The sequence below is a fragment of the Cucurbita pepo genome, chromosome 11 (assembly GCF_057944985.1).
Source record: "Cucurbita pepo subsp. pepo isolate OVF chromosome 11, ASM5794498v1, whole genome shotgun sequence".
Taxonomy (NCBI): Eukaryota; Viridiplantae; Streptophyta; class Magnoliopsida; order Cucurbitales; family Cucurbitaceae; genus Cucurbita; species Cucurbita pepo.
In genome coordinates, this window is record NC_141808.1 from 3,693,841 (window position 1) to 3,711,528 (window position 17,688).

The window sequence follows — 17,688 nt, forward strand, 5'->3', positions numbered from 1 at the left end:
GAACGATTTTAGGTTCCTCAATTTACATTATATTTTAGTTTGTATGTATGCATATCTAAATTACACAAGGAATTACTTACGGAGTATTTTCGATACTCAATTTTTCAAAACTCTTTTTCTAAAGTAACGTAATGATTCTCGTTGGTTTAAATTTAGTAAAGTTTGATCGTTACAATGTTCATATGTTTACTTTCAACGTTTACTTTCAAATAAACGGAAAAATGTGGTCTTTCTTAAAATTACATTTTCAATCTATTTAAGAAGCATTTGCCCTAATTTCCTTGGGTTTGGAAAATTGGCCTTGAAAATAATGTTATTCAAGAAACCTATATTTGTTTGACCAAAAAACCTACCACATTGAAAAATTAGTCAAATTATAAAAATTATTTTAACCATATATTTATATTTATTTATTTATATTTGTTGTCTTTTTTTTTTTTAATCTATGTTCATCAAATATCAAGGGATTTGTCTAATTTTTAATTTATGATATTAGAGATCGATTAAATTGTTGGATAATAAATGTTGGGTAATAAATGTTTGTGGTAATGACACGTAGTGGGATCGAGTAATTAGCTATTAATATCAACAAAGGAGTGATTGAAATGATTTTATTGTAACTACATATTATGTGATTAGCTAAATAGTCACGAAGGTCATCGTACAGGGCGAGCCTATTTTTATTTCTTGATCCCATAAAGGGCATGTGAGTTTTTTTTTTTTTTTTTTTTTTTTTTTTTTTTTTTTTGGCCATATCATGGTCCGTGCCTTTTGAGACATGATCACAAGCATACGAGCTGCTCGGTCAAAGTCTTTATGTGTTGGTTAGGGTTGAGTTAGACGATCCTATTCTAACATTTGGTGACTGTGTGTAGTAGTAATTTAATGCCTTAATTGAAAAACAATGAAGGATATCTACAATGGCGTAACTAAAGAAAAGACTCATAAATAAGCATAGATGGCTAAAGATAGATACCTTAATTACTCATTAATGCTTAATTTTAGTTGTCCTTTTACTAGAGGTTCATTAATATTTCTTAAATTTACTTAACAATGTTGGACTAACTAAATCAATAAAAAGGCTATTAAAGATCTGAATTTTTGTAATACAAATAGGTATATTGTAACGGTTCGTCGTTGGCACTATTCCCTTCTCCCATCGATGGGGGACTCTCAATTCACCCCCCTTCGGGCTCAGCGTCCTTGCTTGCACACCACTTCGTGTCCATCCCCTTTCAGGGCTCAGGCTCTTCATTGGCATATCGCCTCGTATATAGCTTTGATATCACTTGTAACGGCTCAAGCCCACCACTAACAGATATTGTCTTCTTTGGACTTTCCTTTATAAAGGATGTTTCGTTCTCCTCCCAACTAATGTGAGATCTTACACATATATTACTCATAATTACTTTATACGGGAAGAAAGTGAACTTCATATGATCGTCCAGTATGTCACCAAATACTATTCAAAATTATTGTAACGTTCTCATGCCCAAGATTTGGAATTCGGATTCTGCACTTGTGTGCTTCAACATTCCTCTGCATCCCTTACAACATGGTTACGTTATTTATTCATCGGTTCTAAGAGTGAAAACTATCTCCACATACCAGCAAATCATTCCGGCATATTTTATCCTCACTCACATATATCTTAGTAAAATTCTCACAAGGTCATCCAACATAAAATTACTCAAAACAAACCACACTCAATTTTCGAGTTCCTATTCTCAGGATTGTTTTCATTCAAATGTGATCTCGATTCATTCATTTACCTCTCAATTATTCGAGTGTCACAATTACACTAATATCCTTGAATTTTTTATGCAGTAGATAATGTTAAAGTGAAAACAATCAAAATTATTAAATCAATAAATACAAGATTTAGTGTATAAATCCGAACAAAATGATCGTTTGACAGTTTATACTTCAGCGACAATGAAACGTTGTTGAACCTCTCCGACGTTCCATCTAAGATCATATGAATCTTAGAAAACTACAAAATTTCAATCATTTTCTTCTCCAAAATGTGAAAATAATTGGGAATTTTTAAATGTAAGAAAAGTATAGTGGAAATTAAGGTTAAAAGAATAAATAGGAATTTTGAGTGGTGGAAAATATATGAAGCAATGGGTGGAAAATATGGAATCAATAATTGGGATTTTTTTTTTTTTTTTTTTTTTTTAAATTTTTTTATTTTCATGGAATTCCAAAGTATTAATAAAATGGGTCATTTTCTTTTCTTTTCTTTTTCTTTCATCCCTTTCATACAAGTAAATGTAATTAATTCGATGTCAAGTATTTCTCGATTTAACGACCCATGTTCGTGATTTAAATCAAGATTCAAAATCCAAATGTGGCACCTAATAGCCCTGACATTTATCTACACTCCCTGTAACATGACTTCTTAAGAGTGAAAACTATCTTCACAGACCAACTTGAGTTCTTTTATCATGTTTTGTCTTCACTCACATGCATCCCAAGAAATTCTTAGAAGGTCATCCAACATGAATTGTTTCAAGTAAACTACGATTAACCATGAAGTTTCAATGAATGAGCCACCGAAAAAGGAGATGCACCTTCCTGGTATACTTAATAACTTTCATTTCTTTTACGTTTTTCTTAGTCATCTTAATGTTAGGATTTCTCTCATTCGGATTTAGTCTCGGTTCATTCATTTTGATTAAGAGAAAAATGAATGATGATTAAATATTAAATTTAATTGAATAAATATTAGAAATTTGGTGCATGTTTTAAAATTATGAGGCTATGACGATAAGCGAAAACGGATTCTCTCCCTAATAAATGTGTTTTAAAACGGGGATGACGACAATATTTAATGGGTACATAACTTTTACAAGAATTAATTTTCCTTTTATTATTATTATTTTTTTTTTTTTGTTGAAAGTAAAATTTATTATTATAAATAAAGTGAAAAATTAAGGTATTTTTTATTATTATAATATTTCCTAAAATTAATTGAGAAAAAATTGATCATTAATGAAAGTCTAGAATTTTGGGAGACTCTTCTAATCCAAATAAATGTCAACAAAATAATTTTCCAACCAACTTATCAATAATTACAAAAATAAATAAATAATAAATAAATAAATGTTAATTACAAACGTTAGATATTCTTAATTTTTTGAAAAGTAGGGTACGGTTGGGTTGATCGGACCAAAAAACTGTTAACTTGTAAACCAGTCAAACCGAAAATTTTCAATTTTCCAAATATTCAACCCAACCTGATTGGGTAGTCTAGGTTGGCCGAGTTATCGGGTCATATGAACACGACAAAAATTGAAGACCCGATACTTTTCAATTTCGGTTTACACCTGTCGTAATTCAATTTCAAATTACAAGTGGAAAAGAAGGATCCGAACCCATGAGAAATAATAGCGAGAAACAAAGGTGTTTGGTGATTATGTTTGATTTTTGTGGTGAAGAAAGAAGAGTAGTCCTTACTTTGTTTGCAGTCTTGTTGTCCTATTGACTCAATTGGACACATAATGTTTACATTTATTTTGTTTGCATTTTTAACCATTAATGGGGAGTTTTGAATATTCAACAAAGTTGACCAACCAAAAGGACCCTCCGTACCAAGACAAAAATTAATTTGAAAAAAAAAAAGTAAAAATTATAAATAATAACAATAATAATATCTCCTGCCTTGAAATAGATACTATGAATTTTAGAACACTCAAATAAATTGAAGGTTATAAAATTTGATAAATATAAAAATTAAAAATTTCGGGACGTTTTAGAAACATGTTAAAATTAGGAACCTATTTAATATAAAATTAAACGTTTAGGAATTAAAATAGTAATTTAATATTTTTAATATTAAAAAAATATTATTAAAAGTTAGGACCCATTTAATATAAAATTAAACTTAATGTAAAATTTTGATATAATTTAACCTTTTTTTTGTTATTATATATTGAATTATGTTTAAATTGGACCGCTTTACTTATTTTTAAATATTTATGTGCATGTTACTGGTAACTTTCAAAACAAATGATTGTCGATAACAATTTTATTTTATACGTGAATTAATGTAATAATTAAAAGTCGAAGAATTTAAAATAAAATTCAAAAACTTTAAAGAACTAAAGCTAAATAAACATGAAAATTTCGAGACTATAATATGATCAAATAACAATGTGTTATAATTTTTTCAGTATTCGTTTACAATATATAAGGCATGATTGACTACTAAGATACTATATGAGTAGTTGTTAGTCGAGACAAATTCCAAAATTTTTAAATTCTCCTAATTGAGTGCTAAAATTATATTAAATATTATTATGATTAAAATCAACTCGAGAAAAAAAAATCGAATTAGACAAAATTTCCTTTTTTTTTTTTTTTTTTTTTTTGAGAACTTAATTAGAAGATAGGCATGAAAGTACAAAAAATAATTTGATTAATTCAACAAGAATTTAAAAAAAAAAAAAACAAAAAATAAATTTCAAAAGTCTAAATTAAAAAAAGAAAAGAATTAAAAAAATTTAATTAAGGATCACTTTTTCACAGAAGCCGTTAAGAGTTGACCACCGTTTAAAGCAATCCAACGGTCATGATGGATTTACCCTTTTTTTTTTGTCTCTTTAATTTCAACGACTTTTTATTTATTTATTTATTTATTTATTTATATATTTCGCCTCCACTAATATTCCAATAATGCTCTCCCTCTCCTATTTTCATTTTTAATTTTTCTCTTTTTTTTCTAATAAATAAATAATATTTATAAAGCCCATTTGTTTTTAAGAGACATCACAATTGAGAAGACTTTGTATACTATTATTGAGGGGTCCACAAGCCAAAAAAATAAAAATAAAAATAAAAAAAATAAAAAAGTCAAATCCCCTAATATTTTTTATTTTTGTTCTTAAACTAATATTTATGTTCCATTATTACTTAATTTTATTTATTTTCTCTCTATTAAAACTAAAATATTTTTTTAAAACCCCAAATAATTTGATCTCCATGTGCTCTAATCTTGTTTGTAGAGATCATTTTTTAAATATTAGATTCTATTAATTACTCAATTATATACACAGTACAACGACATAATTTTTTTTATTTTTTTTATTTTATATTATTTATATCTTATCTATCAGAACGTCAGCTTCATGTTATGCCTAATTTTTTTTAATGAATTTGTGTTATCACTAGTCGAAGGGGCCAATACTAGTTCGCCTCCTCTGTCCAATTGACTTATTTAATAAAAATTGAATTATTTTCTGCCCTAAGTAGGGGTGGAAGGAAACGTTCGTTGAATAGAGGCAGAAACTTTAGATTTTAACCTTTCGAATATTTCACAATTTATTTTTTCGATTTTGATACATCGTATTATTTTAAACGTGGAAATGAATCTGGACAAATATATAATTACATCGTATTATATTAGTATTTAATTGAAATTTTAATAACTCCAATAATAATTATAATAATAATAATTTTGTTGCTACATAGAAAGAGAGGTAAAAAGATTTTGTCTTGCTTATGGAAAAAAGGGGCAATTTCAATATATATATATATATATAATAATAAATAAATAAATAAATAAATAAAACTTTATACATATCATTCATTGGTTATATCACAATAATTATTTCAACTTAATTTTCAAATAGAAACAAAAAGAAAATAAAAAATACAAATTAATTATGAAACTCACCACTTGATGTCTGCCACGTGGATGGTGATTGTACCTCACCATTTCTAAGTGGAAGAAATTGTCTTATACTCAAAAGTTAAAATTAATTTGTGTTTAGTTTTTTTAATTTTAAAAGTGATAATCGCGACAAATTAAATTTTTTTAAAATGAATTAATATAAATTTGAATTATATAATAGTAAATTTTATAAAATTTTATTTTACAAATTAAATTTATAATTTTAAAAATTGAAAGACAAAATAAATAAGAGTGTTATCAAACTAACTCAGACTATCTAACTCAAAATTATAAAAGTTGGGTTGAGTTTGATTTTTTTCGATATGAATTGGGTTGATTTAAAAAAAATTGAAAACTTGAGTCGATTTGTAACTGAACAAGTAAGATTTTTTTTTAAAAAAAAAACATCCAGACAATCTAATCCAACTCAATCTCACCCATCTGGAAAATAGAGTGTTGGGTTGAGTTGTGAGTTCTATTCAGGTTATCTAGTCACTAACCCAATCAATCCGAAATTTCTATAATTATTTCAAGAGGTCGAGAAATTGAAAACCATTATTGCACTTTACATCCAAAGAGCCACGAATGTGACGGCTACGTAGAATAGTTTTATTCTCGATCACTACATCCAACGGTGCAAAATTATCGAACACAAAATTGTAATTTGGTTAGTTGAATAGTAAACTTAGAGAGAGAGAGAGAGAAGAATATGAAGAGAGTGGAGCCCACTTGGACTGCGTGGTAGTCACAATAGAGTGGGGAGGAGGGAGGAGGGAGGAGGGAGGCTAAGAGTTTATATAAAAGGGCAAGTGGATTTGGACGCCATTTCCTCACCCCTCCAAGGTTTTTCCCTTCCTTTGCTCATTTTCTCACCTCCCAAACACTAATTTTCCCGGGAATCTTATTATTTTCTCGGGAAAATAACCCCTCTAATGGTTCTTCTCTAGAACAACAAAACCCACAAACCCCCCTTTGTTCCTCTGTTTTCATATCCCTCTGAAGAACAACAAGACCAATCAAGATGGCGGCTTTAACTCTCGAGGAGATCAAGAACGAGACAGTTGATCTGGTATTCCCTTCTTCCACCACCACCCCTGTTATTTTCTCGGGAAAATTATTTTCAAATTTTCCCGGCTCCCAAACACCCCTGTTTCTGATTCTGATGAGTTTAATCATAGATTTAGTTTCCCATTGATTTAATTTTGGTTTGGAATTCAATTGAGGGGTTTTTGTAACCAACGAATCGACTCTATTTTCTTTATTTTCCTTTTCATTTTCTCACCTTTTCTCGCCAGCCAAACAGATCTTTCCTCTTCCATGGTTGGCTCCTTCACTGGATCTGGGCATGTGCAATACAGACAAGGAATTCGGGGGCTGTTTTTAATTCACATAAATTTATTCCTTTTTCCGTTTCTTTTTTATTTTTTTATTAAAAAAAAAAAAAAAAAAAAAAAATCGTTTGGATATAAAATAAGTGAAGAAGAAAAACTGGGAATTTTTGGTACTTCTCCGTGGTACTTTCGACTTTTCACCTAATAACAAAAATCTTTTTTTTTTTTTAATTTTTTAATTTTTTTTTTCCTAAAAAAGAGCTTTTCACGTTTCAACGGTTCTGTCCCCACCTGTCACTTAACCGACCATCCTTGAATTCAACAATAGTTTCGGATATTATTTTCATTTTTTTCCTGTTTTACCCTTCCCTGTTGTCGGTATTTACGCCGCCACCACCGCCGGAGTACTCAGCGCGTGTTCCACACGCGCTGAGCACATGGTTTGTTTTTCGGTGGTGGAGCTCACTTTGTGAATTTTTAGTCAACGTGCCTGTGATTACGGATTTGACATCTTCCTGATCGTTGAATTTCCATTTTCCCATTAAATTCTCTTGTCTGGTTTTCCCGAGTCTCACTCGGTAACTCGGCGGTGACTCGTTTTAAGGAAATCTTTGATTTGGGTTTATTCTTAAACATGAATCAGTGATCATGTTCTATGAATTATTCATGAACAACTTCGATTTTTGATTATATCAGGAGAAAATTCCTATTGAAGAAGTGTTTGAGCAGCTGAAATGTACAAGAGAAGGTTTAACTTCCCAAGAAGGGGAGAATCGTCTTCAAATCTTTGGACCCAACAAGCTAGAAGAGAAAAAGGTTTGATTTTTTTTTTGGTTTATCATAGAGAAACGAGGAGTTTTTGTTTGATAATTGCTCTGTTTTCTGATGTGTTTTTGTATTGATATGATCAGGAAAGCAAGATTCTGAAGTTTCTTGGGTTTATGTGGAATCCCCTGTCTTGGGTCATGGAAGCTGCAGCTGTCATGGCCATTGCCTTGGCCAACGGCGGCGGTAGGGGCCCCGATTGGCAGGACTTCGTCGGTATCGTCTGTTTGTTGGTTATCAACTCCACCATTAGTTTCATTGAAGAGAACAATGCTGGTAATGCTGCAGCTGCTCTCATGGCTGGTCTTGCTCCTAAAACTAAGGTAACTACACAGATACTCATATTCATTGCCTAAAATTGCTTTTTGGATCTTCAATTTGCGGTCGTTTAAAAAGGCGTTTAAGTGTTTTTAAGTACTTAGAAATTTATTCGAAGTAGATGCTTAGCCGACTGTGAGTTGTGAAGGTACGAGATTAGTAGTCATTGTCGTAGATATTCGAGGTTATACGTAAGTGGCGCGTGTGGCTTGAAGTAATGGTTTTTGTTGGTTGTGTTATGGTGTTAGGTTCTAAGGGATGGAAAATGGTGTGAACAAGATGCATCAATTCTGGTTCCAGGAGACGTGATTAGTGTGAAACTAGGAGACATCATCCCGGCTGATGCTCGTCTTCTCGAGGGTGATCCGTTAAAGGTTGATCAGTCTGCGTTGACCGGAGAATCACTTCCCGTGACGAAGAATCCAGGGGATGAAGTTTTCTCTGGCTCAACTTGCAAACAAGGAGAAATTGAAGCTGTTGTTATTGCCACTGGTGTCCACACCTTCTTTGGAAAGGCAGCTCATCTTGTTGATAGCACCAACCAAGTTGGACACTTCCAAAAGGTTCTTACTGCCATTGGGAACTTCTGTATTTGCTCCATTGCCATTGGTATGCTGATCGAGATCATCGTCATGTACCCGATCCAACGCCGTGCCTACCGAGATGGAATCGACAATCTTTTGGTTCTTTTGATTGGAGGCATTCCAATTGCTATGCCTACTGTCTTGTCTGTCACTATGGCTATTGGGTCTCACAAGCTGTCCCAACAGGGTGCTATCACTAAGAGAATGACTGCTATCGAAGAAATGGCCGGTATGGACGTCCTCTGCAGCGACAAAACCGGAACGCTAACTCTTAACAAGTTGAGTGTCGATAAGAACTTGATCGAGGTATTCGTTAAGGGCATCGACAAGGAACATGTCATTCTTCTTGCTGCAAGAGCTTCTAGGACTGAAAACCAGGATGCGATCGATGCTGCCATGGTCGGAATGCTTGCTGACCCGAAAGAGGTACGATTATCTTCGATTGTTAGTTCCCTTTTCATTATGCTGAGACAACTCTGAATCAAAGTGCTGACATGTTTTAGGCAAGAGCTGGAATTAGAGAAATTCACTTCTTCCCATTCAACCCTGTTGATAAGAGAACTGCTTTGACTTACATTGATTCTAATGGAAACTGGCACCGTGCTAGCAAAGGCGCTCCCGAGCAGGTAACATCCCGTTCGATACTGTCGTGGTTGTTGTTTATCATGCCGTATAACCATATGATCTTTGTGAACAGATCTTGACACTTTGCAACTGTAAAGAGGACTTCAAGAGGAAGGTGTTTTCTGTGATCGACAAGTTCGCCGAGCGCGGGCTTCGATCGTTGGCTGTTTCTAGACAGGTTTGAATCTCGATGCTCGATAAAATAGTTTGTACGTAAACTTTGATCCTTGAACTGTTCTTTTTGTAATACGTTCACAGGAAGTGCCTGAGAAAAACAAGGAGAGTCCCGGTGCTCCATGGCAATTCGTCGGTCTGTTGCCCCTTTTCGACCCTCCGAGGCACGACAGTGCAGAAACCATCCGAAGAGCTCTCAACTTGGGTGTGAATGTCAAGATGATTACTGGTAATTCACTTAAGTTTCATGGAAATTCTTCTCATCGTGTTCGTTATGCAAACACCTGACTCGGTCGAACCCGTATACCAGGTGATCAACTTGCTATTGCTAAGGAAACTGGCCGACGACTTGGAATGGGAACGAATATGTATCCATCTTCTTCGTTACTCGGCCAACACAAGGACGAAAGCATCGCTGGCCTCCCGGTTGAAGAGTTGATCGAGAAAGCTGATGGATTTGCTGGAGTATTTCCAGGTGATGACAGTTGACTATATCACGAGACGTCGATGCGACATTTTTGTTTACAATCCTCCTAACGTTTTCGATTTTAATGCAACGTTTAGAGCACAAATACGAAATCGTAAAGAAGTTGCAAGAGAGAAAGCACATTTGTGGAATGACAGGAGATGGTGTGAATGATGCTCCTGCTTTAAAGAAGGCAGACATTGGTATAGCTGTTGCTGATGCTACCGATGCAGCACGAGGCGCTTCCGACATTGTTCTTACCGAGCCTGGATTGAGTGTTATCATCAGCGCCGTGTTGACCAGCAGAGCAATCTTTCAGAGGATGAAGAACTATACCGTAAGTCGACATACTCGACTCGAGTTATATGTTTTCGGGAAAGCGCTTAACCGTTTCTCCTCCTCTGTTTTCTCTTTGACAGATTTATGCAGTTTCGATCACTATTCGTATTGTGGTACGTGTGCAGTCCTTGCTTAAACTCGATTCAATCGTTTCGATCCGATTTTCTTTGATCTTATTCGATATATTCCGTTTTTTCTTTTGCAGTTTGGTTTCATGTTGATTGCTCTCATTTGGAAGTTTGATTTTTCACCGTTCATGGTTTTGATTATTGCTATATTGAATGATGGTGAGTTCTTGTCCCTTTGATATCTCCATAGAATCAAAGCTATCAATATTGATAGGCCTGTTTTTGTTGAAGGTACCATTATGACAATTTCAAAGGACAGGGTGAAGCCATCACCATTACCTGACAGTTGGAAACTGAAAGAGATTTTTGCGACCGGGGTAGTACTCGGAGGGTACTTAGCGTTGATGACGGTTATATTCTTTTGGTTAATGGAGGGAACGAACTTCTTTTCGGTATGTTTCGTGCTACTATAGCCTTAGAATCATTTGAAAAATACTTTGATCCAATGAGTTACGTTCTTGTTTGTTAATGTAGAATACATTTGGTGTAAGATCGATTCGTCATAGTGAATATGAAATGATGGCTGCTTTGTACCTGCAAGTGAGTATTGTGAGCCAGGCTTTGATTTTTGTGACTCGATCGCGGAGCTGGTCGTACATCGAGAGACCTGGACTTCTATTAGTCGGCGCGTTCTTCATTGCACAGATGGTAAGAATGAAGTAGAATGGTTTAGACTAAATGATTCAAACCAAAGGAAGGGTGAAAAGCTAAAACGACGTTGTTGGTGTCTCAGGTTGCAACGGTGATCGCCGTGTACGCGGACTGGCGTTTCGCAAAGATTAAGGGAATCGGATGGGGATGGGCCGGTGTCATCTGGTTGTACAGCATCATTTTCTATATTCCGCTCGATCTCATGAAGTTTGCTATTCGATATATATTGAGCGGAAAGGCATGGCTCAACTTGTTAGAAAACAAGGTACATCTTTCTTTGTAGTTTCTTATAGTGAACGAACGATTTGGTGAACTCTTATTCATACTACTACATTGTTGTTATCGCGCAATAGACTGCTTTTACCACCAAGAAAGACTACGGAAAAGAGGAACGAGAAGCTCAATGGGCCCTTGCTCAAAGGACATTACACGGACTTCAACCTCCCGAGTCGACAAACATCTTCTCCGAAAAAAGTAGCTACAGAGAACTCTCGGAGATCGCAGAGCAAGCTAAGAGACGTGCCGAGATTGCAAGGTATAAGATATAACAACACCATTCACATTCACATTCATATTGGAAAACCATTAGTATTCTGAAATGTTTTTCTGCTTTGGTTTCAGGCTCCGGGAGCTGAACACGCTCAAGGGTCATGTCGAGTCGGTCGTGAAGTTGAAGGGACTCGACATCGACACGATCCAGCAACACTACACAGTGTGAAAAGTATTGGTTCCTCCAATGAAGTAATGAGTTTGATTCACTTTGCTGTGCCAAGGAAAGAAAGAGACAATGTTTGAGAAAGAGAGAGAGACAACAAACAAACAAAAAAAAAGATCCTAATCTTGACAAACCTTTCCAACATATAGGGAGCTTGTCTGTCTGTCTTGGCTGCCTTGCCTTGTAATTTTTCTAGTTTTTTTGCTTACTATTTTTCTTCCATATGTATTTCCAATATTAGTAACATAAAATAATTCTGTTTGGCTTCATAAACTCATCACCATAATGCAATTTTAAGCATTAAATCAAATTTCTATATCCGATTTCGTTCTTAAACTTTTAAAATTTGTATGCTTCGAGAAAACTAAGACGAATGGACACCTTTCCTTTGAATTTGAATAGCTCACAAATTTGAATTATAATTAAAAAAAAAGTTCTATATGGCCTGTCATAAAAGACTAGGTATGCAACTAGTTAGTTCCCTGCTTGACCGACTAACATACGTGTGTGAGCCAGCCATAAAAGACCCATCACTACTAGAGGTTAGTTAACAATCATTTAGAGCTCCAACATAGTAATATGCTAACATCATAGGCATAAGAGAAGCGACCTTGTGTATGGACCAACTAAGATACATATGTGTGTTGGATGTAACCAACTCCTCGCTATTATACTTTAGTTGTTAACCCTCCAACAACCCCATCATAGTAACCTAATAGCACCATAAATACGAGGGAAACAATTCCCTGCTATACCAAGTAGTGGTTAGTTTACGACCCTCTAGCATCCCCATAGTAATTCTCGTGTCATGCTATAACCAAATTGGTTGAACCAAACCTTATTAAACTAGCTCAGACACATCGGTAAATGGAAACCAACCTACACGGTAACATGGTGAGATTTCAATTTTTAATAAATATTATTTCACGGGACTTTTAAATATTATTTTTTGGTATTTGTTTAAAATTTTCTTTAAAAAAAAAAAACTTCGTTCTTGCTCTTTTTTTTATATTATTTTTATAATATTAGATTTGTACTATTTTGGCATTCTTAAAAAATCTGAATATATTAAAAGAAAATGAGTAGAATGTTTTGTTTATTTTGACTTTGATGTAGTTGGCCACTCATTGACATAGGAACAAGAGAATCCAACCACACATTCTTTATAGAGTTTGTCAACGGGTTGACTTATCTCTCCAAAATTGTGGTTGAAAAGTCAACGAAATCCAACAATATTTTTATTTTAATTGACAAATTTAGTCTACTTCCTCTAGTTGTTTTATACTTTTAGAGAACAATTTAAAAATTCTACTCGTTGAATGATAAAAGTCCCACTTCGACTAAAAATTCTACTCGTTGAATGATAAAAGTCCCACTTCGACTAATTTAAGAAATGATCATGGGTTTATAATCAAACAATACTATCTTCATTTGTATGAGGTCATTTGGATAAGCACATAGCAAAACATGAGAGTTTATGCTCAAAGTGGACAATATCATACCATTGTGGAGAGTCGTGTTCATCTAACATGAAAAAAGAAATTTAATTATAGGCGTACACGGGTTGGTTTGGAGAAATCTTTTAAACCGTCCTAAAATGTAACAGACGTTAAATATTCTTAATTTTCATAAAAAAAAATGTGGGGTAGTCAAGTTAGTCTGATTATGAATGCCCTATGTAGCGTTTTAAGTATTAATGAAGAATAGTATTTTGAACCGACCCAAAATGTTGTTAGGAATCACGACTCTCCACAATGGTATGATATTGTCCACTTTGAGCATAAGCTCTCATGGCTTTGCTTTGGGCTTCCCTAAAAGGCCTCATACCAATGAAGTTAGTATTCTTCACTTATAAACCCATGATCTTCCACTAAATTAACCAAGGTGGGACACTCACTCCCAGTAAACCTCAACAATCCTCCCCTCGAACAAAGTACACTAGAAGCCTCCCCTGAGGCTTATGGAGCTCTCGAATAGCCTCTCCCCTTAATCGAGGCTCGACTCCTTTCTCTGGAGCCCTCGAACAAAGTACACCCTTTGTTCGACACTTTAGTCACTTTTTGACTACACCTTCGAGGCTCACAATTCTTTGTTCGATATTTGAGGATTCTAGTGACATGGTTAAGTTTAGGGCATGGCTCTGATACCATGTTAGGAATCACGACTCTCCACAATGGTATGATATTGTCCACTTTGAGCATAAGCTCTCATGGTAATGTTGAACACAATTCACTGTGAAAAACACTCGCACTCTTTATTAACACCGATCGAGAAGAGAATACAGGACACTCTGTAGAATACTTCTGCTTTTTATTGTTTTTGGATTTCTTGGATGAATAATCTAGGTAGGGTGGAGGGGTATTTATACCGAGCCTAAACAATCTATATTTAACCAATCTAAATCTAGACCTACCAGATTTGTATCTAGACCTAACAAATCTGAATCTTTCTCCTAAAATATCTAGATCTCTTACTCCTAAAATCTCTACTAAAATAAATATACTGGCTGGTACAATAATTGGGCTTGACTCTATTGGGCTAGTACAATTATTGGGCTTGACTCTATTGGGCTAGTGATGATATTTCAATAAATGTAACTCGCCCTATAATAGCCCAAGCCCATTGCTAATAGATATTATCCACTCTCCTCGTTACTTAACACGTAAAAATTTCATACATTGCTAAATCTTCTTTTCCACATAGAAATTTCCAAAAAAAAAAAAAAGGATTAAATTGTGTTTGTTTCAACCAAACATCTAAGAACATTCACCTGCAACTCAAGACATTTTATGTAACTTTCAGTTTGTTTCAACAATTCTTCCTCTTCCAAACCTCCATTAAAACCACCACCACCATCGCCGCCGCCGCCTCCACCGCCGCCTGGTATGATCTTCCTCAGCTTCTTCAACCCATTTTCCATCTTCTCTTCCTCTTCTTCTTCTCTTTCTAAATGTTCTCGAGAAAATTTCAGTGTTTGGAGAGAGAAATCAAAGCCATTGGCAACTTTTGTTTGAAGAAGCTTCTTCTTTAGAGCATTGCCCCACGCAAATTGAGTAGCTGATTCAGCCATTGCCATATCAACTTCAAACTTCACAAGTTTATGAAATTTTTGTGGAGAAAGATTATTTGATGAAATTTTTACTAAAGATTTCATCAAATATTTGGCATACTTTGTTGCAAATTTGTTTGGATCTATGGAAAATACCCTTCTTTTTCTCACAATTTGCCTTCCCATTCACTCAAAATTTAACGATGTGGGAATGAAAAAGATTGGAACTTGAACAACAAATTGAAGTTGGAAGAGAAAAAAATTGATGGGTTTTGGAGAAGAGAGGGCAAAGGAGGAGTCTATGTTTATGTAGCAATGGAATGATCAATCATGATGGAGAGACTTGGAGAGAGAATTTCAAAATTAAAGAAAGAATTCTTTTGGTTAAATTACATTTTAGTCCTTGGACCTCACTCGTTCACAAAGTTACGAATCTGAGAAAAATGGAAAAATGAATCATTTTTTATAAGGGTGTGGAAACCTCTCTCTAGCATACCCGTTTTAAAAACTATGAGAGAAAACTTGAGAAGTAAAGTCTAAAGAAGACAATATCTGCTCGTAGTGAGCCTGAACGGTTACATATGCACGGTAAATTAGTTTAGTTACTCTAATGGTACGATTTAATATGGGAAAGAGGTCACATGGGTTCACATGCATGGGTTTTCCTTAGGGTTTATAAACCTACCTGAAGATGGACCCTTTGGGCATGTGGTTATGCAAACAAAAACACCAAAACCCCACTTTAAATGCCATCACATGGATCTCTCTATATCATCAATATCAAACTTTTTGTATACTCTCTCTCTCTCTCTCTCTCCTCCCATTTCAAATCAAAACAGCTCATTTATGCCATTTCATAGCTCTTTTTTCACTAAATTTGGTTTGGTTCTTTTCCCATTTTGTGGATTTATTTGTTTGTACTCGTCGACTCTTTTTGTGAAAGGTTTGATCATAATTCGGGTTTGTTCGATTTCAGTCTTTGTTTACACTGAAATCTCTACTTCATGCATGTTATGACAGTCTTTCAAAATTCATTCGGGTTTGATTTTATTAACTATAGATTCTCTTCAATAAAATAGATTTTTACTTGAAATTTCAAGAGAACCCATGAACCGACTCAATCTATAAAATTGTCATTTATTTGAACTCAACCCAACCCAAAACGGACGAAGGTGATATGACAAAGTCGGCCACGACCCACATTAGCGAGAGGTAGGGCAAGGATGAGCAAACAAGTGTGGGTCGCAAACATTTGACGATCAAAATGAAAGGATGGAAACACAATCTTTGAATGATTTAGGGTTAGCAGAGAAATGCATGTGGGCAGTGGTGGCCACAATTCATTGCAATAATGCTACATCTCACCAGCTGCATTCAATTTTAACCCTATTTTAGATATGGCTATGATTTGGATCATCTATATATTTGAATGTGGGGTTTCTCACTTTTGAACTGTTATTTCATCCATTTATTGCATCATTTTGTTTGGACGCCGTTTCGTTTGTACGGAATTACGATGCGAAAATTATAGATCTATCTAAGAATCTCGATCGATGATTAGACATTTGCATGCCTGTGTGCTTACTTTATATAGATATCATGTGAGGATGTCTCCGAACATGAAATAAGCGGTATTTTTTTTAACGAATTTTCTCCATTTATTTTAGTTAGGAGTGTTTACGAGTTCGGTTTGGTTATTATAACATTTTTTTTAGACGTAGCTCTATTATTTAGATTGTCAATTTTTTTAACCTAAACAATCTTTATTAAATAATTAACTCTACCTAAACAATCTTTATTAAATAATTAACTCAATCTAACAATAAAATGTTTGTGTCCGTTATAATTGTTTGGGGACGTTTGCTTAATTTTTTGTTTTTATTTATAGTAAAATGTTGATAGATAAAACATTCCAACTCAATTTCAATATATTTTTTAAAAATTATATTACAAAAACATAAAATATATATTTTTTAAGTTATTAGAGAATGAATAATTGAGAAATAAAATAAACTAAAACGTGTTCCCTTCAAGACTTCCTCGGAAGGTTCTAAAATTTGTCTACTATGAAGAAGGTCTAAGGTCTAGTCTTACTTTGACTAGTGTCTCGTACCATCTGTTGACTGGCTCTGATACTAAATTTGTCTACTATGAAGAAGATCTAGCCTTACTTTGACTAGTGTCTCGTGCCATCTGCTGACGGGCTTTGACATTAAATTTGTCTATTATGATTTTAAAACATGTTTATCAGAAGGAATGACTCATTCCCCTCTTCAACCGATGTGGGATCTCATGATCGACCCCCTTGAGGGCCCAACATTCTCACAGGCACATCTTGTGGTGTTTACCTCATACTATTTGTAAGAGCCTAAACCCACCATTAACATATATTATTCTATTTGAGCTTTTTCTTTAGTGGCTTCCCTCAAAGTTAGCCCAGTGATTCATACTTTGATACCATTTTTGGGCTTTCTCTTCAATGGCTTTCCAGCCCTACTCCCATTAGTGATTCATACTTTGATACCAGCTCAAGCTCATCGGTAGCATATCAACTTCTGAATTTTTTGTGTGGAAAAATATAAAAAATGAATTTTTTTTTTATGCTTCTACAAGATTATTATGATTTATTCAAAGCTCAAAGGTTTTTCATATTTGTATAACCCTTCTATCCAAAAATTTCAATGTCTAAAAATTATTTTTTACTTTTTCTTAGCAACATCTTCCTTTTGAAGTAAATCTATATACTAATTTAAATAGATGCAGAAATGAATTCTAGGCAGCATTCCAAAGCCTTTATCATCATTCAT

At 34.2% G+C, this 17,688-nt stretch overlaps 2 protein-coding genes across 2 annotated transcripts; one reads left to right on the forward strand and one right to left on the reverse strand.

Annotated features, from left to right (window-relative positions):
• The first annotated feature begins 6,495 nt into the window (after nucleotides 1-6,495).
• LOC111805035 (plasma membrane ATPase 4) lies at nucleotides 6,496-12,142 on the forward strand. Its single transcript, XM_023689897.2, has 16 exons — nucleotides 6,496-6,746; nucleotides 7,705-7,824; nucleotides 7,920-8,156; nucleotides 8,400-9,161; nucleotides 9,239-9,361; nucleotides 9,433-9,537; nucleotides 9,618-9,762; nucleotides 9,844-10,008; nucleotides 10,098-10,336; nucleotides 10,419-10,451; nucleotides 10,544-10,625; nucleotides 10,698-10,858; nucleotides 10,941-11,114; nucleotides 11,200-11,382; nucleotides 11,471-11,652; nucleotides 11,739-12,142. Exons 1-16 carry the CDS (start codon nucleotides 6,699-6,701, stop codon nucleotides 11,833-11,835), a joined length of 2,856 nt encoding a protein of 951 aa, XP_023545665.1. The 5' UTR covers nucleotides 6,496-6,698; the 3' UTR covers nucleotides 11,836-12,142.
• Nucleotides 12,143-14,458: 2,316 nt separating this feature from the next.
• On the reverse strand, nucleotides 14,459-15,216 carry LOC111805041 (uncharacterized). The gene has a single exon (XM_023689905.2). It carries the CDS (start codon nucleotides 15,065-15,067, stop codon nucleotides 14,561-14,563), a length of 507 nt encoding a protein of 168 aa, XP_023545673.1. The 5' UTR covers nucleotides 15,068-15,216; the 3' UTR covers nucleotides 14,459-14,560.
• Nucleotides 15,217-17,688: the final 2,472 nt, after the last annotated feature.